The 25,934-nt window shown below is 43.8% G+C and overlaps 1 protein-coding gene across 1 annotated transcript in view; it reads right to left on the bottom strand.

Annotated features, from left to right (window-relative positions):
- The window catches only part of LOC137326682 (latent-transforming growth factor beta-binding protein 2-like), a 607,725-nt gene that overhangs the window by 364,903 nt on the left and 216,888 nt on the right, over positions 1-25,934 (bottom strand). The window contains exon 8 of the mRNA XM_067992000.1: positions 91-193. Within this exon, the coding sequence (XP_067848101.1) occupies positions 91-193 (103 nt within the window). The remainder of the gene's footprint in view (positions 1-90; positions 194-25,934) is intronic.

Raw genomic sequence — 25,934 nt, 5'->3', positions numbered from 1 at the left:
AGGCTAGTGCCTGCCAATCTATCTAACATCTAGTAGATTCTGCAGCACTAAGGATTTAAGTTACAACTCTTAAAAACCTTGATGGCTTACCTGGTTTTGGAGGGCATTTTGTACATTTATGGTACCCCCATGATATTCCTACGCTCCCACAACAATCATCCTGTTTTGTGAGACCTGGAAGTGGTTTTCCACACTAAAATACAAAGACAAGAAATTATTTAAATTATTTAAGCCACAATTGCATTATGCCTTTATGTGGAATATTTTCCTATTTTTTTCTAATAGTCAATAGCTCTATTTTTGGTCATGTTTCATGGCCGTTGATCAGACTGGCAGATGCACAAATTGACAATGGGAACAAGCGAAAAATAGCCAATCACAATGTACCTGTAGTTATGCTCATTTCACACTTTTCAAAGCAGCAAGCAGTTAGGAAGGCAAATGGTATTTTGCCCTTCATTGCAAGAGCATGTGAGTACAGGAGCAAGAATGTCTTACTGCAGTTATTCAGGGCCTTGGTGAGGCCATACCTGGAGTATTGTGTGCAGTTTTGGTTTCCTTACCTAAGAAAGGATATACTTGCTATTGAGGGAGTGCAGCGAAGGTTCACCAGACTGATTCCTGGGATGGCAGGACTGTCGTATGAGGAGAGATTGGGTCGACTCGGCCTGTATTCACTCGTGTTTAGAAGAATGAGAGGGGATCTCATTGAAACATATAAAATTCTGACAGGGCAAGACAGACTGGATGCAGGGAGGATGTTTCCCCTGGCTGGGGTGGGGGGGGTCCAGAACGAGGGGTCACAGTCTCAGGATATGGGGTAGGACATTTAGAACTGAGATGAGGAGAAATTGCTTCACTCAGAGGGTGGTGAACCTGTGGAATTCTTTACCACAGAAGGCTGTGGAGGCCAAGTCACTGAATATATTTAAGAAGGAGCTAGATAGATTTCTAGACACAAAAGGCATCAAGGGGTATGAGGAGAGAGCTGGAATATGGTATTGAGATAGAAGATCAGCTATGATCTTATTGAATGGCGGAGCAGGCTCGAAGGGCCAAATGGCCTACTCCTGCTCCTATTTTCCATGTTTCTATGTTGCAAGCAGCTAAATAGTCACTTCACAGGTATAACTGATGGAAAGTTTGCTAATCCAGCTGTGGAGTGCTCAAAACTTGTGCTAAATAGCTCCACGCAAATGTAGAAAATGTGTGTTACAATTTCAGGTCTGCCATTGATACCTTCTTGGGTTCAGTAGTGTCAGTCATTCCCGTATGTGGATTCAAAGTCCCTTACACTGCTCACTATCTACTTATAGTATTATAGCCTAATCCAGGGGTGTAACAGTGGTATCCTGTTGTGATCTGAACTAGATATTCATGTCTTTCACATGTGCCCTCACATGTCTCTCCATTTTTTTTTACCAAAGTGGACTGAGAAAACACCTGGTAAGATGGGGCCAGATGCAAATTAATTAAACTGTTCTACTTCACGGCAAATAAACATACCGAGCAACCGTTATGATTAGCCTCACTTAATTCAATCAGTACAACTTATTTTCACACAATATAAAAATAATGAACACGTGGTGCTTCCCCATATCATTGGGTCATCTTCCTTGACTTAAAACAGCTCCTAAGTACCCTCCTGCATTCCCCTTCTCTGGTAAAAGCTTGCCCTGAAAGCCTATTGCTGGAAGACCTGACTGGCTGTCCGTTTTTTATTTTAAAAGTCTGTGTTCACAATCCGACAAACCCTACCAAACACCAAGGACCAGGGACCTCCCAACACAATGGGTCTCAGGTATTTATCGATTACTGACACAGGCTACAGAATTGCTTACTGCTTACAGTATTTGGAAAAAAATATTTTAACCACCTTTCATTTCTGTGCCATCTTTTTAAACTTGTGTGAATACACTTTGTTTTAAAAGTTAAGTTTTGTTCCCCATGTCCTTTCCGTGGAAAAGAGCCAAAAAATCCTGAAATGTGCCAATACCTATTTATTCACATGGTTCAGTATTCATGAAAAAGAAATCTTTGAGCTTCAATATTATGTAAGTTACAAGACATAGGAACAGGAATAGGCCACTCTGCCTCGAGTCTGTTCTGCCATTCTATTAGATCATGGCTGATCCGTATCCGTATCAACTCCATTTACCTATCTTTGTTCCATATCCCTTGATACCCTTACCCAACAAAAATCTATCAATCTCAGTCTTGAAAATTTCAATTGATCCAGCATCTGCAGCTTTTTGGAGGAGTTTTCCAGACTTTCACTGCCCTTTGTGTGAAAAAGTGCTTCCTGATTTCATTCTCAAAGGCCTCGCTCTAATTTTTAAATTATGCCCCCTTGTTCTGAATTCCCTACCAGAGGAAAGTTTTTTTCCAATATTCTTACAGTAGGTTCAAATAAGGAAAATTTGACATCTTTTTCTTAAATGCTACTAACCATCATGCTCTGCAGGCTGTGCTGCGTATCTTGCTGAGTGTGCGGCTTATTTTGCTGAATTGTAAACTGTTAACCTTTGACTAGTGACTGACTCTTGTCACCCTCCATGCTAGACAGGGCAGTTATGTGATAAAAGAGGAACAATGACCCAAAAAAGCGGAACAATGATCCAAAGGTAGCAATAAGACCAGGACCATGGCTGGATAGCTAGACAATGCGGTCACACAAGCTGGCCACATTGAAAAGCTACCTTGAAGAGGGTTTTCTGCTTAAATGAGTAATGTTAAAACAAGTTGACCATCTTGAATTCCTTGAAAAACAACTTTGTTCATCTATAAGGGTCTTATGAGTATTGTTCCATATATGGTGTGAGTTCCCTGCCAGAAGGGACATAAAATTCCAACGTCTTTTGAGCTCAGGGCAGAGGAATCAGCATAGACCATCCAACTGTTGAAAGAACACTTAGCTGTCTGAAGATGACACCATTGTCAGAAGAACACCTGACTATCAGAAGACTGCCTCACTGTCGGAAAACTTAAACGACCATGCTGCCAACTTAATTACGACCTCTGTCCAGAGATCAAACGGGGTAATATTGTTTTGATCATTGTTGTCTAAATATCTGATACTTTATATGTTTGATTTTACTATTAATAAATGAGACATTGATTAACAATTAGTGTCACGTCCAAATCTGTTACACTACCCTATTAATTCCCTTTGCCATTTTAAAGACCTCAATTAGATCACCCCTCAACCTTCTTAAAAATTAGAACTTCTTTTTCTAAAGTACATTTTTGTCTGCTTGTGCTAAACAGCATGGGCCAGGTTTTTCTCTGAGCAGTGAAGGCACTTGCCCATAGACTTTCTTTGGGGTTTTAGACAGCACGTTACAATGGGCCAACCATCTAAAAAGTGCAGTGGCCTCTACTGGGGATCAGGGACCTGTGTAAGCAGGGCAAGCAACTGTGTATCTCCTTAACCATTCAGATTGAAAAATCGTTAATGAGCAGCGCAGAGTCTGATCCAGGAAGTGTCAGTTAGAATAGTGAATTCAATGTCAAAACAGGTACAGAAAGCAAAATAAAGAGGGAAAAAAAGACTGGATTAACAGAGAGAGATAAAAGAGACAGAAAGAAAAAGTTTAAAACATTTTTTTAATATACATTTTTAAAAAATCTCCAACATTAAAAGCTGAAGGAATTAGACTCCACAGATGTATAAGTTAATTTTCAGTGCCAGAGAGGTTGTTTGGAAGTAACTAAGACTTACCATGCCATTAAAGGGGACTTACACTGGAATGGACAAGCCCTAACTTTTTTTGGCAAGTTTAGACCGTTCCTATGAGGTAAGTACAGGAACTTCACGCCATTCAACAGTGAGTCAGACAACGAGATGTTGCTCCTCCAAAAGCTGCGTGAAAGTATCACATTTGGTACAGCATCTTCTGGATTTCTACGATTAACTTTGTATGTGCGATTGCCAGAAGTTGCTGTTCGATTTGCACATAAATAACAGTGAGCGCTGTTAGCCTCACCGTTACTTTTACAGCAAACTCCGGCCTGTGGTGTCGGAATTAATTTCAGTCAATTTGCTTTGCTGCCAAACAAAAGCTAAACTGCAAAAAAAGGATTAAAATGGAAATCTCCAGCAGCCCGAAAGATTCAGTGATTTAAATTTCCCGCCGCAATGCCCCCCACCACCCCAAACTCCAGTTGCTGTTGGAGAAGCCCCAGCTCAGTGACATCACCCACAGAGGCGTGACCGCATGAAGTGCAGTTGGGAGGGGGTCGGCAAGTCTGCAATCAGGGGGGTATCGGCAATCGGAGGGTCTCTGAAATGGGGTAGTCTCTGAAATGGGGGGGGGTTCCTCGGTTACCCCTCTTCCACATTCTCGGTTTCCTCTCTTCCCTGCCCTCGGTTTCCCTTCTTCAATTGCTCACAGGTGGTCTCCTGGTTCTTGGGACTTTGTCGCACGAAACCACGAGCAAAAATAGTCAACTACAGGGCACCCAAGCTTTGTAAGGTAAATGCGCTAACACTTGTAGAAGTCACGTGATCAAATGTCACGTGATCAGGCATCACATGGTCAGAATGTCACATGATCAAACCTCCAGGAATACCTCCAACCAGAAGTGGGGGGGGGGGCGGATTGATACTCGCCACCGTCCCCACAACCACACGAAACCCACTCCCAGTTAAAATCTCCCCCTTTGTATGCCAATGATCCTTCTCATTCTAATCACAAACTTACCGACTGCTGCTGCCCTTAGAACAGGCACAAACAACATTCTTGCTTTTTCCTGATCACAACTCTCCTCTTTTCTCAGGTCCATCCGATGACTCGTGCCCTACCACACAACAATAGGGGACCACCCTCGTGAAGATGCACCCATCACTCACTCCATCCTACCCAAACATCAACATAGAAATCACACCGAGGTAGTGGGATGAATCACTCATCACTGGTGAGCAAGAACTGGCTATAGTGGAAAGAACAGATCAGGAGATGGCTCGGGTCCCAGCTCTGCCAAAGAGGGAAGAGATGCAGATTTTAGTGGCCCAGCCTTTAAAAGAAATATCTTCCAAGTGTACCAAACTGGTGTCATTCAGACTCTGAGCTACACCATCTCCACAGTCTTGGAAAGGCTAAGACAGCACAATCCTTAATGCTTCTCCCACTGATCTCTAAGGCTTCCTCTTCCATCCAATTGAGGGCTTGTATGGAGGCTGGCCTTCCTCCGGCTCTGGTCCTCTCCCTTGAGCCATCTCATCCTGCATGAAAAGTGGGAATGAATTTTTGTAAAGACTTCAATTGCGCCACAGATCTTCTACGGTCCGCTTTCCTACAGATCAGCAGGAATGCTGAGCCACAGCCCCACTGGAGTAGAAGTGGTGCAGAGGGAGATGACGGAATGCCAGCTCCCCTACAATCCCCTCAACCAATGCCAGAGAGGCTGCAATCTGCAATTGGGCCCTTTCTCTGGTTCCAAGCTCCTAAAGGTCACCGACAACGTGTATCACAGAAGCCATCATCTGAGTATCAGCAGCCTTCCACCTCTTATGCTGAACCCACTGGGGGAGAATCTAGTAGTAGTAGTAGATTAATAAAAAATGACGTGAGAAAGGTACTATGGGGTGACACCTAGGTGCTTATTATTTCTGTTGCCATTTGTTAACACAATCAAACCGTAACACTCTTTTCTTTGATGATGCTGTCTGCAGAGTGTTTCTGGAGTAGCTGTGCACTTGGCAAATCCAGGTGACATATATATGAATGATGGTTAGCAGGATGGCAGTTCTTTATTGAGGGTCGATGGACTGGTTCAGGTGATGTTTTGGGCAGGAAGTGGGGTTGTGGTTGTGGTGGGGTTGGGGTGGAAGATATAATTGGGATTCGGTGCAGGGTCATCAACCAAGTCTTTGTGTCCTAACACCAAGCCTAAGGAATATTAGACTGCCACAGGATGTAGGCATTGAGAGAGCCTGGAAAGTGAGCACACACTTGCATGAACCACTGCTGGTGGTCACAGACCAGCTGGACATTAAGGGAGTAAACCGTTTGCAGTTCATGAAGGTTTCAGGCTCATTGGCAGGAGCCCTGACGGCTACATATGTGCACTCAATGGCCTCCTGTACTTGTGGGAATGCTGCAAATCTCACTGCCCTTTCCTGCTGGCTCTTAAGGTCCATTGGGAATGCAATGAAATCATTAGCCCTGGCAAACATTGCATCTGTGTCCTGGTTTATGGAGGAATGAACTACAGCCTGACTGATAATACACCTGTCTTTAGCTACAGCCTAAAATTATCCTCATGTCTAGAAACTCAGGGCTGCGATGACCTTAAGTGCACAGGGCATGCAGCATTAGCTGCGGGTGTGGGCTGCAGCTCCTGCCATAGCATTCTGCAATGGTCTGCCATGAGGAGCACAGTCTCATCCCACACTGCCCGTCACTGAGGTTCAGATTGCTCAATCTGGGCCTTTGAACCCTGTGAGTCGGTTTAAAACTGCCTGCAAGCAGCCTCCTCCTTCCTGGACTCATTGCAGGATCATGTGCTATTCCCTAAAGCTTCCCCACCTGTTGCTGCTGCTCCTCCTGTTCCTTCTCTTCATGCAGCAGGAAGGGGTGGCCAATAGCACTCCTATTTTCCAGCAGTGCAATCACCTGCCTGTGTAAAGAGAATGGTTCAAATAGCAAAAAGCAAAATTTTAGCTAGAGTTCATATTCTATTTCGTACTGCATCTCCTTTACGGACATCTTTGCTGATGGTTTCCTTTTCTTTTCACCTACTTAAAAGTGATATAAAAAAACGTCACAAGTCACTGGGTCTTATGCAGCTGCAGCCAACTTTGCAACAAAAATCAGGACGTTTTGTGTATTTTGTCTCATAAAACTCAAAGTGCTAAAATGAGTTTTCTTACCAAAACACAAAATAAAGGTCAGAGGGTTTGACAAAGGGTCAGAGACACCGGGGAAGGTTTCCCTCTGTGGCGGGGTCACTGCTGAAGTTGTCTCAAGACTGCACTTCGGCCCACTTACCTCATCCTATTTTCCTCAGTTAACTTCATTTTAATTTTATGGATAGGGTCCCAGCTCTATTTTGCTTCTGCAGCAAATTGAAAGAGTGATAATAAAGTTAGTCTGAGGCTGATTCTTCAGGTCACACAGCACCCAAATTTACATGCTCCTCAGTTGAAATGTTATGTTCAGTAATCAGCCACAGGAGACATCAGATTTTTGGCAATGAAGGAAGAAGGTGGTCTTGTCAATGAGTGCCACCTTCAACAACCCAGGTCCTTTGTTGAACACCATATACCATGTCCCTAAAATGTCCATGAGCGGCCATAAGACTAATCATATCCTCCTTTCCCTGTGTGTGTTCCTTCGTTCAAGCTTAACATGAAGGGAAACAATGAAAGACTCACACATGTTACCTACAACTATCAGCTAATAGTGAAGGGCGAAATAGTTGAGGATAATATTCATGCAGAAAACAAGAATATGGAGTGGAGGAATAAAATCAAATGGACTAGTTATAAATGGGGAGTTGTGAGGCTGTGGAATTCACTGCCAAGGTTAGCGGTTGAGGCAGAAACTGTGTCAACATTCAAGATTAAATTGGATAGGTGAATGAAGAACAAGGGGATAAAGGAATATGGAAATAGGGTGGGTAAATTCAATTAGAACTATGTGCTCACATGGAGGGTAAACATCGACATGGACTAGTTGGGCCGAATGCCTTGTTTCCATTATGTAATTTCTATGTATTAATTCAAATTTGCATTCCATATCAATACAAGTAGAGGCCTTTACAGTTTCTACTTTCTTCTTTAATGGAAAAATAGTCCACAACCAGAAATAAAGAATTGCAACAGATGGAGAAGCCCGAAGCCTCTCACTCCTTGTGAGGAAAAAGCCCTGGAACACTCGGACAGGAATACAATGGAAACAAGTGAAGATGGAGGAGAGGTGCCAGTTTCATGTTTTTCAGAAAACTCCTTGTATAATGTCCCTTTGCACCAGTTCATCAGTATTCTATGCACTAATTTGCACCATTCTGTCTTTAATTAAAGATGACTGACAGATCTAATTGAATGGCAGAGCAGGCTCAAGGAGCTGTATGGCCTACTCCTGCTCCTATTTCTTATGTTCTTATCTACATTCAGAGGTTTTTGGACTGACTAAATACTGGGGATTTTTTCTTAAATTTTAGTTCTAGCAAGAAATCCAAATTCTGTGGATTCAACTGAAATCCACATCATAGGAATAAGAGCAGGCCATTCAGCCCCTCAAGCCCATTCCACCATTTAATTAGATTATGGTGGCTCTCTACCTCAATTAATTTACCCACCTTTGAACCATTCCCCTTGATACCCTCACCTAACAAAAACATGTAAATTTCAGCCTTGAAAATTTCAATTGACCTAGCATCCAAAGCCTTTTGAGGAGGGCATTCCAGATACCCACTACCGCCTGTGTGAAAAATGCTAGCTGATTTCACTAAATAGCCTAGCTCAAATTTTAAGATTGTGCCCCTTGTTCTGGAATCCTTCACCAGAGGAAATAGTTTCTCTGTCGCTACCCTATCGAATTATTTTATCATTTTAAACACCTCAGTTAGATCAAAGAAGTGACAGTGTGGTACTTCCCATCTTTCAGAATAGTCGGGAAGACTTGATGCAATTAAAATGTATCTCCGTAACATCACCCATCTCCATCCCTGCCTCACCTCAAGCGATGCTGAAATCATCATCCATGCCTTTATTACCAATAGACTCGTCTATTCCAATGCTCTCCTGGCCGGCTCCCATCTTGCACCCTCTGTAAACTTGAGCTCATCCAAAACTCTGCTGTATGCCATCTTGCACCAAGTCCTGTTCACCCATCACCCCTGTGCTCGCTGATCTACAATGACTCCCGGTCCATAAGAATATAAGAAATAGGAGCAGGAGTAGGCCACATGGCCCCTTGAGCCTGCTCTGCCATTCAATCAGATCATGGCTGAACTTCGACCTCAAATCCACTTTCTTGCCTGATCCTCATATCCCTTGATTCACCTAGAGTCCAGAAATCTGTCTATCTCAGCCTTGAATATATTCAACGACTCAGCATCCACAGCCCTCTGGGGTAGAGAATTCCAAAGATTCACAACCTTCTGAGTGAAGAAATTCCTCTTCATCTCAGTCCTAAATGGTAGACCCCTTATCCTGCGACTATGCCCTATTGTTCAAGACTCTCCAGCCATGGGAAACAACTTCTCAGCATCTACTCTGTCAACAAGCCCCTTTATAATCTTCTATGTTTCAATTCGATCACCTCTCATTCTTCTAAATTCCAGAGAGTATAGGCCCATTCTACTCAATCTTGCCTCATAGGACAACCCTCTCATTCCAGGAATTAATCCAGTGAACCTTCATTGCACCGCCTCTAAGGCAAGTATATCCTTCCTTAGATAAGGAGACCAAAACTGTACACAGTACTCCAGGTGAGGTCTCATCAAAGCCCTGTACAACTGCAGTGAGACTTTCTTACTTTTGTACTCCAACCCCTTTGCAATAAAGACCCACATTCCATTTGCTTTCCGAATTGCTTGCTGTACCTGCACGCTAACTTTTTATGTTTCTTGTACAAGGGCACCCAAGTCTCTCTGAACACCAACATTTAATAGTTTCTCACAATTTAAAAAATATTCCGTTTTTCAATTCTTCCTACCAAAGTGAATCAGTCCTCCTTCATGTTGAACACCACTTGGAGGAAGCACTGAGGGTAGCAAGGACACAGAATGTACTCTGGGTAGGGGACTTCAATGTCCACCACCAAGAGTGGCTCGGTAGCACCACTACTGACCGAGCTGGTCGAGTCCTGAAGGACATAGCTGCTAGACTGGGCCTGCGGCAGGTGGTGAACGAACCAACACGAGGGAAAAACTTACATGACCTCGTCCTCACCAATTTACCTGTCGCAAATGCATCTGTCCATGACAGTATTGGTAGGAGTGACCACCACACAGTCCTCGTGGAGACGAAGTCCCGTCTTCGCACTGAGGATACCATCCAACGTGTTGTGTGACACCACCACTGAGCTAAATGGGATAGATTCAAACAGAACTAGCAGCTCAAAACTGGGCATCCATGAGGTGCTGTGGGCCATCAGCAGCAGCAGAATTGTATTCCAGCACAATCTGTAACCTCATGGCCCAGCATATTCCTCACTCTACCATTACCAACAAGCCAGGGTATCAACCCTGGTTCAATTAGGAGTGCAGAAGAGCATGCCAGGAGCAGCACCAGGCGTACCTAAAAATGAGGTGCCAACCTGGTGAAGCTACAACTCAGGACTACATGCATGCTAAACAGAGGAAGCAACATGCTATAGACAGAGCTAAGCGATTCCACAACTAACGGATCAGATCAAAGCTCTGCAGTCCTGCCACATCCAGTCGTGAATGGTGGTGGACAGTTAAACAACTAATGGAAGGAGGAGGGTCTGTAAACATCCCCATCCTCAATGAAGCAGTCCGAGCCCGCATGCAGCAAGACCTGGACAACATCCAGGCTTGGGCTCATAAGTGCCAGGCAAGGACCATCTCCAACAAGAGAGAGTCTAACCACCTCCCCTTGACATTCAACGGCATTACCATCGCCGAATCCCCCACCATCAACATCCTGGGGGTCACCATTGACCAGAAACTTAACTGGACCAGCCATATAAATACTGTGGCTACGAGAGCAGGTCAGAGGCTGGGTATTATGCAGCGAGTGACTCACCTACTGACTCCCCAAAGCCTTTCCACCATCTACAAGGCACAAGTCAGGAGTGTGATGGAATACTCTCCACTTGCTTGGATGAGTGCAGCTCCAACAACACTCAAGAAGCTCAACACCATCCAGGATAAAGCAGCCCGCTTGATTGGCACCCCATTCACACCCATCACCACTGGCGCACAGTGGCTGCAGTGTGTACAATCCACAGGATGCACTGCAGCAACTCGACAAGGCTTCTTCGACAGCACCTCCCAAACCTGCGACCTCTACCACCTAGAAGGACAAAAGCAGCAGGCACATGGGAACAACACCACCTGCACGTTCCCCTCTAAGTAACACACCATCCCGACTTAGAAATATATCGCCGTTCCTTCATCGTCGCTGGGTCAAAATCCTGGAACTCCCTTCCTAACAGCACTGTGGGAGAACTGTCACCACACGGACTGCAGCGGTTCAAGAAGGCGACTCACCACCACCTTCTCAAGGGCAATTAGGGATGGGCAATAAATGCCGGCCTCACAAGCGACGCCCACATCCCATGAACGAATAAAAAAATAAGTCCAGCACGTAAGTACAAAAGACAAAGCTGAAGCGTTTGCAACCATTTTCAGCCAGAAGTGCCAAGTGGATGATCCATCTCAGCCTCCTCCCAATATCACCACCATCACAGAAGCCAGTCTTCAGACAATTCGATTCACTCCACATGATATCAAGAAACAGCTGAGTGCATTGGATACAGCAAAGGCTTTTGGGCCTCGACAACAACCCGGCTGTAGTGCTGAAGACTTGTGCTCCAGAATTAGCTGCGCCTCTAGCCGAGCTGCTCCAGTACAGCTACAACACTGGCATCTACCCGACAATGTAGAAAATTGCCCAGGTACGTCCTGTCCACAAAAAGGACAAATCCAATCCGGCCAATTACCGCCCCATCAGTCTATTCTCAATCATCAGCAAAGTGATGGAAGGTGTTGTCGACGACACCTTCCAAGCAGCACTTGCTCACCAATAACCTGCTCACCGATGCTCAGTTTGGGTTCCGCTAGGACCACTCAGCTCCAGACCTCATTACAGCCTTGGTCCAAATATGGACAAAAGAGCTGAATTCCAGAGGTGAGGTGAGTGTGACTGCCCTTGACTTCAAGGCAGCATTTGACCGAGTGTGGCACCAAGGAGCCCTAGTAAAATTGAAGGCAATGGGAATCAGGGGAAAATCTCTCCAATGGCTGGAGTCATATCTAGCACAAAGGAAGATGGTAGTGGTTGTTGGAGGCCAATCAGCTCAGCCCCAGGGCATTGCTGCAGGAGTTCCTCAGGGCAGTATCTTAGGCCCAACCATATTCAGCTGCTTCATCAATGACCTTCCCTCCATCGTAAGGTCAGAAATTCGGATGTTCTCTGATGATTGCACAGTGTTCAGTTCCATTCGCAACCCCTCAAATAATGAAGCAGTCCGAGCCCGCGTGCAGCAAGACCTGGACAACATCCAGGCTTGGGCTCATAAGTGGCAAGTAACATTCGCGCCAGACAAGTGCCAGGCAATGACCATCTCCAACAAGAGAGAGTCTAACCACCTCCCCTTCACATTCAACGGCATTACCATCGCTGAATCCCCCACCATCAACATCCTGGGGTTCACCATTGACCAGAAACTTAACTGGACCAGCCATATAAATACTGTGGCTACGAGAGCAGGTCAGAGGCTGGGTATTCTGCGGCGAGTGATGACCTCCTGACTCCCCAAAGCCTTTCCACCATCCACAAGGCACAAGTCAGGAGTGAGATGGAATACTCTCCACTTGCCCAGATGAGGGCAGCTCCAACAACACTCAAGAAGCTAGACACCAGCCCGCTTGATTGGCACCCCATCCACCACCCTAAACATTCACTCCCTTCACCACCGGCGGACTGTGGCTGCAGTGTGTACCATCCACAGGATGCATTCAGCAACTCGCCAAGGCTTCTTGGACAGTACCTCCCAAACCCGCGACCTCTACTACCTAGAAGGACAAGAGCAGCAGGTACATGGGAACAACACCACCTGCACGTTCCCCTCCAAGTCACACACCATCCCAACTTGGAAATATATCGCCATTCCTTCATCGTCATTGGGTCAAAATCCTGGAGCTCCCTTCCTAACAGCACTGTGGGAGAACCTTCACCACACGGACTGCAGCGGTTCAAGAAGGCGGCTCACCACCACCTTCTCAAGGGCAATAAGGGATGGGCAATAAATGCTGGCCTCGCCAGCGACGAATAAAAAAACCTCACATTTCCCCACATTATACTCCATCTGCCACCTTCTTGCCCACTCACTTAACCTGTCTATATCCTTTTGCATGCTCTTTATGTCCTCTTCATAGCTTACTTTCCCACCTAGCTTTGTTTCGTCAGCAAACCTGGATACATTACACTCGGTTCCTTCATCTAAGTCATTAATATAGATTGTGATTAGCTGAGGCCCAAGTACCAATCCTTGCAGCACCCCACTAGTTACAGCCTGCTGACCTGAAAATGACCCGTTTATCCCTACTCTTTGTTTCCTTTCCATTAACCAATCCTCTATCTATGCTAATACCAACCCCATGAGCCCTTATCTTGTGTAACAGCCTTTTATGTGACACCTTATCGAATGCCTTTTGAAAATCCAAATATATGACATCTACTGATTCCCCTTTATCTACCCTGGTAGTTACATCCTCAACAAGCTGTAATAAATTTGTCAAACACGTTTTCCCTCTCATAAAATCATGTTGACTTTGCCTAATCATATTATGATTTTCTGAGTGCCTTGTTACCACTTCCTTATTAATGGATTCCAGCATTTTCCCGATGACTGATGTTAGGCTAACTGGCCTGTATTCCCGGTTTTCTCTCTCCCTCCTTTCTCGAATAGCAGGGTACCATTTGTTACCTTCCAATCTGCTGGGACCGTTCTAAAATCTAGGGCATTTTGGAAGACCTTAACTAATGCATCCACTATCTCTGCAGCCACCTCCTTTAGAACCCTCGAATGTAGGCCATCAGGTCCAGGGGATTTATCAGCCTTTAGTCCAATTAGTTTCTCAAGGACTTTTCCCCTACTGATATTAATTACTTTATGTTCCTCAATCTCATTAGACCCTTGGTTCCCCACTATTTCTGGTACGCTTTTTGTGCCTTCTACTGTGAAGACAGATATAAAATATTTGTTTAACCCATCTGCCATTTCCTAATTCCCCATTATAATTTCTCCTGTCTTAGCCTCTAAGGAACCAATTTGGATTTTGCTACTCTCTTCCTTTTTGCATATTTGTAGAAGCTCTTACAATCCATTTTTATATTTCTTGCCAGTTTACTTTCATATTCTATTTTCACCCTTTTTATCAATTTTTTGGTCGTCCTTTGTTGGTTTCTAAAACTCTCCCAAACCTCGGGCTTACTACTCTTCTTGGCAACATTATAGGCTTCTTCTTTTAATCTAATACTATCCTTAACTTATTTCGTTAGCCACGGGTGGATCACTTTTCCCGTGGAGTTTTTATTTCTCAATGGAATGTATATTTGTTGAGAATATTGAAATATTTCTTTAAATGTTTGCCGTTGCATTTCAACCATCATACCCTTTAATTTGGTTTCCCAATCCACCTTAGCCAACTCACCCCTCATACCTATGTAATTGGATCTATTTAAGTTTAAGACTCGTTTCTGACTTAAGTACATCGCTATCAAACTCAATGTGAAATTCTATCATATTATGATCACTCTTCCCCAGAGGATCCCTTACTGTGAGATTACTAATTAACTTTGTCTCATTACCAAATACAAGATCTAAAATAGCCTGTTCCCTGGTTGGTTCTATGACATATTGCTCTAGGAAACCATCTCGAATGCATTCCATGAACTCATCCTGCACACTACCTTTGCCAATTTGATTTGCCCAGTCTATATGAAGATTAAAGTCCCCCACGATTACTGCATTACCTTTGTTACAAGCTCCTATAATTTCATGATTAATACTCTGACCAACGATATTGCTACTAGTAGGGTGCCTATAAACTACTTCCACCGGTGTTTTCTGAAATGCCACATCCTTCCACTGAGCCTCCATCCTTCAGTGCCAAAAATCTGATGTCTCTTGTGCCCAATTTCTGAACATAACATTCAAAATTATCATCCTGGTTTTCAAATCGGTCCATGGCCTCACCCCTCCCTATCTCTGTAACCTCCTCCAGCCCTACAACCCTCCAAGATTGCTGCGTTCCTCCAATTCTGGCCTCTTGTGCATCCCAGATTTTAATTGCTCTACCACTGCCGGCCGTGCCTTCAGCTGCCTAGACCCTAAGCTCTGGAATTCCCTCCCTAAACCTCTCTGCCTCTCTCTCCTCCTTTAAGATGCTGCTTAAAACCTACCTCTTTGACCAAGCTTTTGGTCGCCTGTCCTAATATCTCCATATGTGGCTCGGTGTCAAATTTTGTTTGATAACGCCCCTGTGAAGCACCTTGGGATGCTTTACTACATTAAAGGCGTTATACAAATGCAAGTTGTTGTTGTTCTGGTTTGAGAGCACAAATAGTGAGCAAGTTTACATCCTTGCATGGTACATATAAGGGTGCATGGGCGACTCTGCTTATGGAAACTGCCTTTTTGCCATAAATGCAACAGAAAAGTATTAGGAGAAAGCCTGAACTGTAATAAGCTTTACATAAACATAAATGATAATCAAATTCCCCCTTCTAATCCTCTTTGTTACATGTCCATAAACATAAGCAAAAGATAATATTACAAAACTCAACAAAATAAAATAATTTGTTATCCTCTATGAAATTCACGCAACGTTCCATCTAGCGTAAGGAAGAAAAACATACTTTTGGGGAGTGAAAAGAGACGCTAAACATCAAGCTCAGAGTCTATTGGAAGAAAATCACAATGATGTCTGAGGTACTCAGAATGTGATAAATTCCATAACAAACCATCCAATTCCTTGTTTATTAACTTTTTGTCAAAATGATCACAGTGAATGTCATTTCCAAATTAAGAACTAGCTTCACAGCATATGTACTTTGTTAACAACTTGGTAATGCAAGCATCCAAAAAATTGTAATGATTTGGTCCATGGAGAATATAAAATCTTCACAGACATGTAGTGAAGTAATCTCCATTAATAACAGTTCCTGACCTATTTAGGAATACTGTATTATATGACTCACATAATACAAACAATTCCCTTTTATTTATTATTACTAAGATAATTTGGATACAATCCAATAATTTCTAGTCTATTATTCCTTGTCAAACTTTATAACAAATTAGACAAATGATTGCAACACTGCCAGCTCATACTCACCGTACAATGTTTTGTTAAGCTAGAAAAACCCTATGCATAAAGCCAATTATTCCATTGATCCGACTAGTATAAACACTAATATTATTATAAATTATAAGGCCATGATGTTTTTTTTTTAAGAATCAAAAGTTTGTACCATCCAATATTGACCTGCATCAATATTAGGAAATACCATTTCTGTGCCAAAACAGTACAATCAAATCCTGAATCTGGAAAATGTATAATGGCTATTGGTCCCTGCAGCTCTCTTGGACATCCGAGCCTTTCTTAATAATTAAGGAGGTTACAGGAGGCTGATAACTCAAGTCACCCATGGCATTCCACTCAAGTCGTCAAGACGAAGTGTAGTCTTCAGGCAAAGTAAGGCTAGAGACTGAGGAATATTTGGGCCAGGTGTACAGATGTAATTCAATCTCCATTTTTAAGCCATGCATTCTGTCTTTATTTTCATATTTGCATTATAAATTCCTATATCCACATTTATAAAGGAAATTGCCGATGTAAACTTCTGGCGCTATATTTAATGCCAGTGTTGACAGGAAGTGCACCCAGAAGTAGATTTTTACTATAATTTTATATGCTGGAAAATTTGGCAGTGAAGCCTACCACCACCTCACCGCCTTATCTAGATTTCCCTCCCGCCACCCAGACCACCAATGCCCACTCATTCCCTACTTACAGCAGGCCAATGGCAGTGAGGCTGGGACAGGGGCAGATCCAGGTCCCTGGCAGATATTCCTCCTGTCCGCTTCCTGTGGCGCCTATGTGGAAGGTATATGCAGTTCAATTAGTCTTCGGGGCACATCTGCCCCTTTAACTACCCAGCTGCTTCTTCTGGTGCAGCAGCAGCAGGATTCTGTGGCTGGGCATTCTTGATGGCAGAAGCCTGCTAATCATCTGTAATCACCCCACACTCAGTACTCTGGATCTGGTTTGTGACAATGTTAGAAGTATTGGAGGAAATCCCATCTCACTGGAACACCAGCGCAGTAAGGAAAATCTGGGCCTGAATTTTATAGAACACACACAATCACAAACACGTGAGTATATATTCATCTTCACCACCTGGGCAGTAATCTGGCTGAATGGAGTAGAAAATATGCCTGATTTTCACTCCTTTGAAATCAATGGAATGAAAATTGGTCGGGTTGTGTAAAGGCAGGGAGATCCACTCCATCAAATTACCACCCAGCCAGTGAAGATGAAAATCTACAGTCTCTCTATTTAAAAAAAGAACAAAAACACTCAACCTTCCTTGAAAAACGATTTTGGAATTCAAAAAGCTACAGCTTATCTTCAAATAATTTTGAAAAACTTTTGAACAGAAACTGCTAGATGTTATTTCAACAGAACAGCTGACCAAACAGCACTGATGTATCCTGGGAAATTAGGTACACTGCACATGCAATTAAACAACTAACGAGAGGAGGAGGCTCTGTAAACATCCCCATCCTCAATGATGGCGGAGTCCAGCACGTGAGTGCAAAAGACAAAGCTGAAGCGTTTGCAACCATCTTCAGCCGGAAGTGCTGGGTGGATGAGCCATCTCAGCCTCCTCCCAAGATCACGACCATCACAGAAGCCAGTCTTCAGCCAATTCGATTCACTCAACGTGATATCAAGAAACGGCTGAGTGCACTGGATACAGCAAAGGCTATGGGAACCCGATAACATCCCAGCTGTAGTGCTGAAGACTTGTGCTCCAGAACTAGCTGCGCCTCGAGCCAAGCTGTTCCAGTACAGCTACAATACTGGCATCGACCCGACAATGTAGAAAATTGCCCAGGTATGTCCTGTCCACAAAAAGCAGGACAAATCCAATCCAGCCAATTACCGCCCCATCAGCCTATTCTCAATCATCAGCAAAGTGATGGAAGGTGTTGTCGACAGTGCTATCAAGCGGCATTTACTCACCAATAACCTGTGCACCGATTTTCAGTTTGGGTTCCGCAAGGACCACTCAGCTCCAGACCTCATTACAGCCTTGGTCCAAACATGGATAAAAGAGCTGAATTCCAGAGGTAAGGTGAGAATGACTGCCCTTGACATCAAGGCAGCATTTGACCGAGTGTGGCACCAAGGAGCCCTAGTAAAATTGAAGTCAATGGGAATCAGGGCGAAATCTCACCAGTGGCTGGAGTCATACCTAGCACAAAGGAAGATGGTAGTGGTTGTTGGAGGGCAATCAGCTCAGCCCCAGGACATCGCTGCAGGAGTTCCTCAGGGCAGTGTCCTAGGCCCAACCATCTTCAGCTGCTTCATCAATGACCTTCCCTCCATCATAAGGTCAGAAATGGGGATGTTCGCTGATGATTGCACAGTGTTCAGTTCCATTCGCAACTCCTCAAATAATGAAGCAGTCTGAGCCCGCATGCAGCAAAACCTGGACAACATCCAGGCTTGGGCTCATAAGTGGCAAGTAACATTCACGCCATACAAGTGCAAGGCAATGACTATCTCCAACAAGAGAGAGTCTAACCACCTCCCCTTGGCATTCAATGGCATTACCATCGCCGAATCCCCCACAATCAACATCCTGGGGGTCACCATTGACCAGAAACTTAACTGAACCAGCCATATAAATACTGTGGCTACAAGAGTGGGTCAGAGGCTGGGTATTCTGCAGCGAGTGATTCACCTCCTGACTCCCCAAAGCCTTTCCACCATCTACAAGGCACGAATCAGGAGTGTGATGGAATACTCTCCACTTGCCTGGATGAGTGCAGCTCCAACAACACTCAAAAAGCTCAACACCATCCAGGACAAAGTAGCCCGCTTGATTAGCACCTCATCCACCACCCTAAACATTCACTCCCTTCACCACCGGCGCACTGTGGCTGCAGTGTGTACCATCCACAGGAAGCACTGCAGCAACTCGTCAAGGCTTCTTCGACAGCACCTCTCAAACCCACGATCTCTACCACCTAGAAGGACAAGAGCAGCAGGCACAACACCACCTGCAGGTTCCCCTCCAAGTCACACACCATCTCGACTTGGAAATATATCGCCATTCCTTCATCGTCGCTGTGTCAAAATCCTGGAACTCCCTTCCTAACAGCACTGTGGGAGAACCTGCACCACATGGACTGCAGCGGTTCTAGAAGGTGGCTAACCACCACCTTCTCAAGGGCAATAAATGCTGGCCTTGCCAGCGACGCCCACATCCTATGAACAAAAAAAATACATGCTAATAGTGCACAAACCAAATTCACCTCAGAGTCACAGCTCTTGGAAAGAATATCAACTTCAAGCCCAAGCTTTTGAAAGATGAAGAGGCCTTAAAGTAAAAACTTTAATGAAGGCATCAAGGTCAGAAATGGGAGAATTTATAATGGGGAACAGGGAAATGGCAGAGCAATTAAACAAATACTTCAGTTCTGTCTTCACGGAAGAGGACACAAGTAACTTCCCAGAAATGCTGGGGAACCAAGGGACTAGTAGAAGGAGGAATTAAAAGAAATTAGTATCAGTAAAAAAATTAGTGCTGGGAGAAATTAATGGGACTGAAGGCCGATAAGTCCCCAGGACCTGAAAATCTGCATCCCAGAGTAGTAAAGAGGTAACCATGGAAATAGTGGATGCATTAGTTCTCATCTTCCAAAATTCTATAGATTATGGAACAATTCCTGCAGATTGGAGGGTGGCAAATGTAACCCCACTATTTAAAAAAGGAGGGAAGAGAGAAAACAGGGAACTACAGACCGGTAGCCTAACATCAGTAGTAGGGAAAATGCTAGAGTCTATAATAAAGGATGTGATAACAGGACACTTAGAAAATATCAACGGGATTAGACAAAGTCAATATGAATTTATGAAAGGGAATTCATGTTTGACAAACCTACTGGAGTTTTTTGAGGACGTAACTGGTAGAATAGATAAGGGAGAACCAGTGCATGTGATTTATTTGGATTTTCAGAAGGCCTTTGATAAAGTCCCACATAAGAGGTTAGTGTGCAAAATTAAAGCACATGGGATTGGTGGTAATATTCTGGCATGGATTGAAAATTGGTTAACAGACAGGAAACAGAGAGTAGGAATAAATGGGTCTTTTTCAGGATGGCAGGCAGTGACTAGTGGGGTACAGCAGGGATCAGTGCTTGGGCCCCAGCTATTCACAATATATATCAATGATTTGGATGAGGGAACCAAATGTAATATTTCCAAGTTGGCTGACGACACAAAACTAGGTGGGGTTATGAGTTGTGAGGAGGATGCAAAGAGGCTTCAAGGCGATTTAGACAAGTTGAGTAAGTGGGCAAATACATGGCAGATGCAGGATAAATGTGAAGTTATCCACTTCGGAAGGAAAAACAGAAAGGCAGAGTATTATTTAAATGGCGAAAGATTGGGGAATGTTGATGTACAAAGGGACCTGGGTGTCCTTGTACACCAGTCACTGAAAGTAAACATGCAGGTGCAGCAAGCAGTTAGGAAGGCAAATGGTATCATCGCCAGAGGATTTGAGTACAGGAGCAAGGATGTCTTACTGCAGTTATACAGGGCCTTGATGAGACCAGACCTGGAGTATTGTGTGCAGTTTTGGTCTCCTTACCCAAGAAAGAATATACTTGCCATAGAGGGAGTGCAGCGAAGGTCCACCAGACTGATTCCTGGGATGGCAGGACTGTCGTATGAGGAGAGATTGGGTCGACTCGGCCTGTATTCACTAGAGTTTAGAAGAATGAGAGGGGATCTCATTGAAACATATAAAATTCTGACAGGGCTAGACAGACTGGATGCAGGGAGAATGTTCCCCCTGGCTGGGAGGTCCAGAACGAGGGATCACAGTCTTAGGATACGGGGTAGGACATTTAGGACTGAGATGAGGAGAAATTTCTTCACTCAGGGCGCTGAAGCTGTGGAATTCTCTACCACAGAAGGCTGTGGAGGCCAAGTCACTGAATATATTTAAGAAGGAGCAAGATAGATTTCTAGATACAAAAGGCATCAAGGGGTATGGGGAGTGAGTGGGAATATGGTATTGAGATAGAGGATCAGCCATGATCATATTGAATGGAGGAGCTGGCTCGAAGGGCCGAATGGCCTACTCCTGCTCCTATTTTCTATGTTTCTATGCATCTATTGAAAGATAGCAAAGACAAGTCGATGGATAAATGTAATCACGTTATTGTCAAATATGATTTTTAAAATTTTGTTTGAAATCTTTTTTGGACAATAGAAATTTTAGTTATTGTGGAAAAAATGTCAAGCAAAACATTTTTTACAAAGCATTTTGAGTCCTCGCCAGGACCACTCGGCTCCAGACCTCATTACGGCCTGTTCCAAACATGGACAAAAGAGCTGAATTCCAGAGGTGAGGTGAGAATGAATGCCCTTGACATCAAGGCAACATTTGACCGAGTGTGACATCAAGGGGCCGTAGTAAAATTGAAGTCAATGGAAATCAAAGGAAGAACTGTCCAGCAGCTGGAGTCATACCCAGCACAAAGGAAGATGATAGTGGTTGTTGGAGGTCAATCGTCTCAGCCCCAGGACATCGCTGCAGAAGTTCCTCAGGGAAGTGTCCTAGGCCCAACCATCTTCAACTGCTTCATCAATGACCTTCCCTCCAACATAAGGTCAGAAGTGGGGATGTTTGCTGATGATTGCATTGTGTTCAGTTCCATTCGCAACCCCTCAGATAATGAAGCAGTTCGTGCCGACACGCAGCAAGACCTGGACAACATCCAGGCTAGGGTTGGTAAGTAGCAAATAACATTTGCGCCACACAAGTGCCAGGCAATGACCATCTCCAACAAGAGAGAATCTAACCACCTCCCCATGACATTCAATGGCATTACCATTGCCCAATTCCTCACCAACCTCATCTTGGGGGTCACCATTGACCAGAAACTAAACTGGACCAGCCACATAAATACTATGGTTGTAAGAGCAGGTCAGAGGTTGGATAGGTTGGATATTCTGTGGCAAATGACTCACCTCCTGACTCCCCAAAGCCTCTTCACCATCTACAAGGCACAAGTCAAGAGCATGATGGAATACTCTCCACTTGACTGGATGAGTGCAACTCCAACAACACTCAAGAAGCTCGACACCATCCAAGACAAAGCAGCCCGCTTGATTGGCACCCCATCCACCACCTAAAACATTGACTCCCTCCACTACCGGCGCACCGTGGCTGCAGTGTATACCATGCACTGCAGCAACTCACTAAGGATTCTTCGAAGCATCTCCCAAACCTGCGACCTCTACCACCTAGAAGGACAAGGGCAGCAGGCACATGGGAACACCACCACCTGCACGTTCCCCTCCAAGTCACACACCATCCTGACTTGGAAATATATCGCCATTCCTTCATCGTCATTGGGTCAAAATCCCGGAACTTCCTAGCTAACAGCACTGTGGGAGTACCTTCACCACACGGACTGCAGCAGTTCAAGAAGGCGGCTCACCATCACCATCTCAAGGGCAATTCGGGATGGGCAATAAATGCTGGCCTTGATGCCCAAATCCCATGAATGAAAAAAAAAATTATGGGTACCCAATGGCCAAATTGCGCAATCTGTGCATTGATGGAGAAAAACCCATTATAAATGTAGACATAAGAATTTATAATGGAAAATGGTTAACACAAAAAGTGTGCCAAAAATGGGATAACAGGAAGTTAAGCTGTGCAGACAAGAAGTATGTACAGATATATACTACCGCGAGTTCAAGGGATAAGAGCTCAACATTGTCTTTCATTTGTAAATACTAGATTTATTTCTCAGTACAATATTTACATTTTTTAATCTTTTCCCTCTTTTAGCTTCTCCCAGAGCCTCATGCCATCTCCCTGCTGAGACAGTTGGCAAGCAATGCCTCTACGAATTTCAGGCTGTAACCATTGACCCCAAGTTGCACAAGAGAGGTCTAGGGTGACCCTCTTTCTCATTACCCATTGACACATATGAAATCAGCACCTCATCATGTATCGAGTTGCAAATGTAAACACTGCAAAGCTGAGAAATGGCATGAGGTGACTTTCCTGCTCATTTTTTCTTTCTTTGGATGGGAAAGTGCCTAGCCTCCACCAGACATTTCCCCCACTGGCACAATCTAAATCAGGACCTCACCACATAGGAAATTGCAGGTGTAAACACTTGGTTCATGTTGCACAGCAGTTTGGAGTTCCACTGTATTGAACCATGAAGTTGTCATTTTCTTCTTGATTTTAGTACCAAAATTCATTTGGAAACTATCTGAAATGTATTCAGTGAACATCTACTCTTAGGTGGTCAGTGATTCTTTTCAGTCAGATCTACTTCATCCTTAATTTTGAATAGGCATATAAATATGTTGTGTCTTAAAATGTGTCATAACACAGGCTAAATCCAGTTTTCACACTTAGAACAAAATATGGGACACATATTGGGCAGATAAATGGTCCAAAGTTTGCTTCCCACACTTTCCAAGAGACAATGAAATAACGTCTCATTGTTGTGAACACAGATGAACTTCGAAGGTAATCCCATGGCTGTCTGTCTTTCAAGCTACTTTACTTCAAATAGCTAAGGACTGACAGTTTTCCGCTGAGTTCTGGATGGAACTCTGAGCAGAAGCCAAAAATCTAAAATGTGTAAACATTTTGAGTTGCTACATTTCTACCTCTGAGCATTTTCTTTCTAATGATATTATTATGTAATTCTGAACACAGCAGAATATGGTAGTTTTGAAACACAGAACAATAAAATGCACAATAAAAACAAGAGAAATTGTCAACCTAAATTTTTTTTTAAAGACAGGATGCAAAAATGTTTCTGCAGTCCTCAAGGCTTAAAACTCAACAAATATTCCTTCATCTATCTGCAGTAGAGCAGACTAGATGTTTGTAGAATGTCATGATCATCCACCAGGGAGCCTGTTGCTATCTAAACACATATAAACATTTTCTTACATCCTGACAACTATTATTTCTTAACTTCTCTTGGGTAAGTATTATAAATCTTGGCATTTACAAGGTAAATTTAATTTTTCACTTACATTTTATATTGGACTATAATGTAAGTGGCTATATTTTCCTCTGTTTGTTTTGATGGATCAGTAGGCATGCAAAAATGGGTGCAAAACTAGTAGAAAATTGTAGTGGACTATTTGTCCGCTTGTATTACTACTCTAAGTTGTGTTTCATCCCAAAATGGGTTAAAGCAAATTAATGATTTTTGTTTGTGTTAAAGCCTTGTTAAAGGCTATTTGTGAAAAATTCACTTGGAATTACACAGGGGGTATTCAAAAGAAAAGTTGAGTATGGAACTCCTTTAATGAGTCAGTTTGTGGAAGGGAAGATTTGGAAGTATTATTGCAAATTGTCGCATCACATTATACAACACCACTTTGTTTAAATCAGATAGTTTAACTATAGGAGCCTGTCAACCTCAACACATCTTTACCAGCAACAAATAGAAAGGGAAAATAGCACCCTAAAGTTTCTATTTATTATGCAAAATAACATCAAAGCAGGAATAAAGATCAAGGTCAAGGCATATGTTAAAACATACTCAAGTGTGCTATTTTGTACATAACTGCTCAAAACTTGCTTATGTGATTCATGAAACCATCTAACCCTCATCAATGTGTTAGTGTCTTGCAACACACTATGGGCAGTATGGAGTCTTTATCACCTGAGCCTTAACCATTGCCTGGGTGGAACAGGCTGCGAGGATCACATGCCCATAACGTAGTCAATCTGATTTTATACCCATTTAAAATTATGGAGAGCAGACGGAGGACAGGGAGGGAGCAGAGAAGATAGGAAGGGAGGGAAGGGAGGGAAGGGGAAGGTAGCAGAGGGGAAATCGATGGGAAAGAAAGGAGAGAGAAAAAAGGGCAGACAGGAGAGAAGAGAGGAAGGGAGGATTGAGGGAGGAGGGATGGGAGAACCTTCACCACACGGACTGCAGCGGTTCAAGAAGGCGGCTCATCACCACCTTCTCAAGGGCAATTAGGGATGGGCAATAAATGCAGGCCTCGCCAGCGACGCCCACATCCCACGAACGAATAAAAAAAAGGGCAGCACAAAAGTTAAAATGCTGGACAAGGAGAAAGCTACGCAGTACATCGAGCTCTGCCAGTGCTCGGTCTTCAACTGGAGCCATCTATTCTAATCCCATTTCCCTGCACTTTCTCATATCCTTTAATGGTCTTCCTTTTCACATACTTACCCAATTCCAATTTGTTATGATGTTATAGGTGTGGAAATTCTTTGAAGGTTGTTCCAAACTCCCACCATAATTCAGGTAGGAGATTAGCTAAACCTCCAGGGAAACAGCCCAAACAGCTTTCAGCCCCAGGGTGATGCACAGAGCATAAGTGGGCAGGAGGAGCTAAAGGCAGAATCTGAAGAGGCAAACAATATTGGCCTGTGGGTTAGAAGTTGTGTGGCCTCATCTGAGGAGGCTCAGGATCCAGATCTCAAGGTTTAAGCTTTAAAATGAAGGATGTTGCTCAAGCATGCCACATATGTGCAGACACTGGGGAAAGTATCTAAAAAGGTTTCCGAAAATATGCAGCAGGTCCACTACCCACACCTCTAGCACCATGATAGATGTGTATACAGTAATTTAGTCCATTCTGTGCATGGCAGCTACAGGGCAATCTGCAGATGGGAACCCTTGCACAGCGGCCATAAAGACCATTCTAGCTTCTACAATGGAGGCTCTGACCATGGCCTTGGGACAGGAGAAGGTTCTCCTTTCCTGTCTTCAAGCGGTTGAGGCTACAATACAGAAAAGCATTTCTCAAAGTTTTAGTGACTTAAGCTGCCCTATGGGGAGAGTCACCTCAGTCCTAAAGGACTCATGGAAGATCACAGGAACACCCACCTCACGCACTCCTGCTCATAGAGGGAGCATCAAGGAGAAACCATAGATTAAGGCTGATAGGGCTCAACATTA

This window comes from Heptranchias perlo, chromosome 10, assembly GCF_035084215.1.
Source record: "Heptranchias perlo isolate sHepPer1 chromosome 10, sHepPer1.hap1, whole genome shotgun sequence".
Classification (NCBI taxonomy): Eukaryota; Metazoa; Chordata; class Chondrichthyes; order Hexanchiformes; family Hexanchidae; genus Heptranchias; species Heptranchias perlo.
The sequence above is the reverse complement of the archived record's forward strand: the minus strand, read 5'-3'. Positions and strand labels throughout refer to the sequence as shown.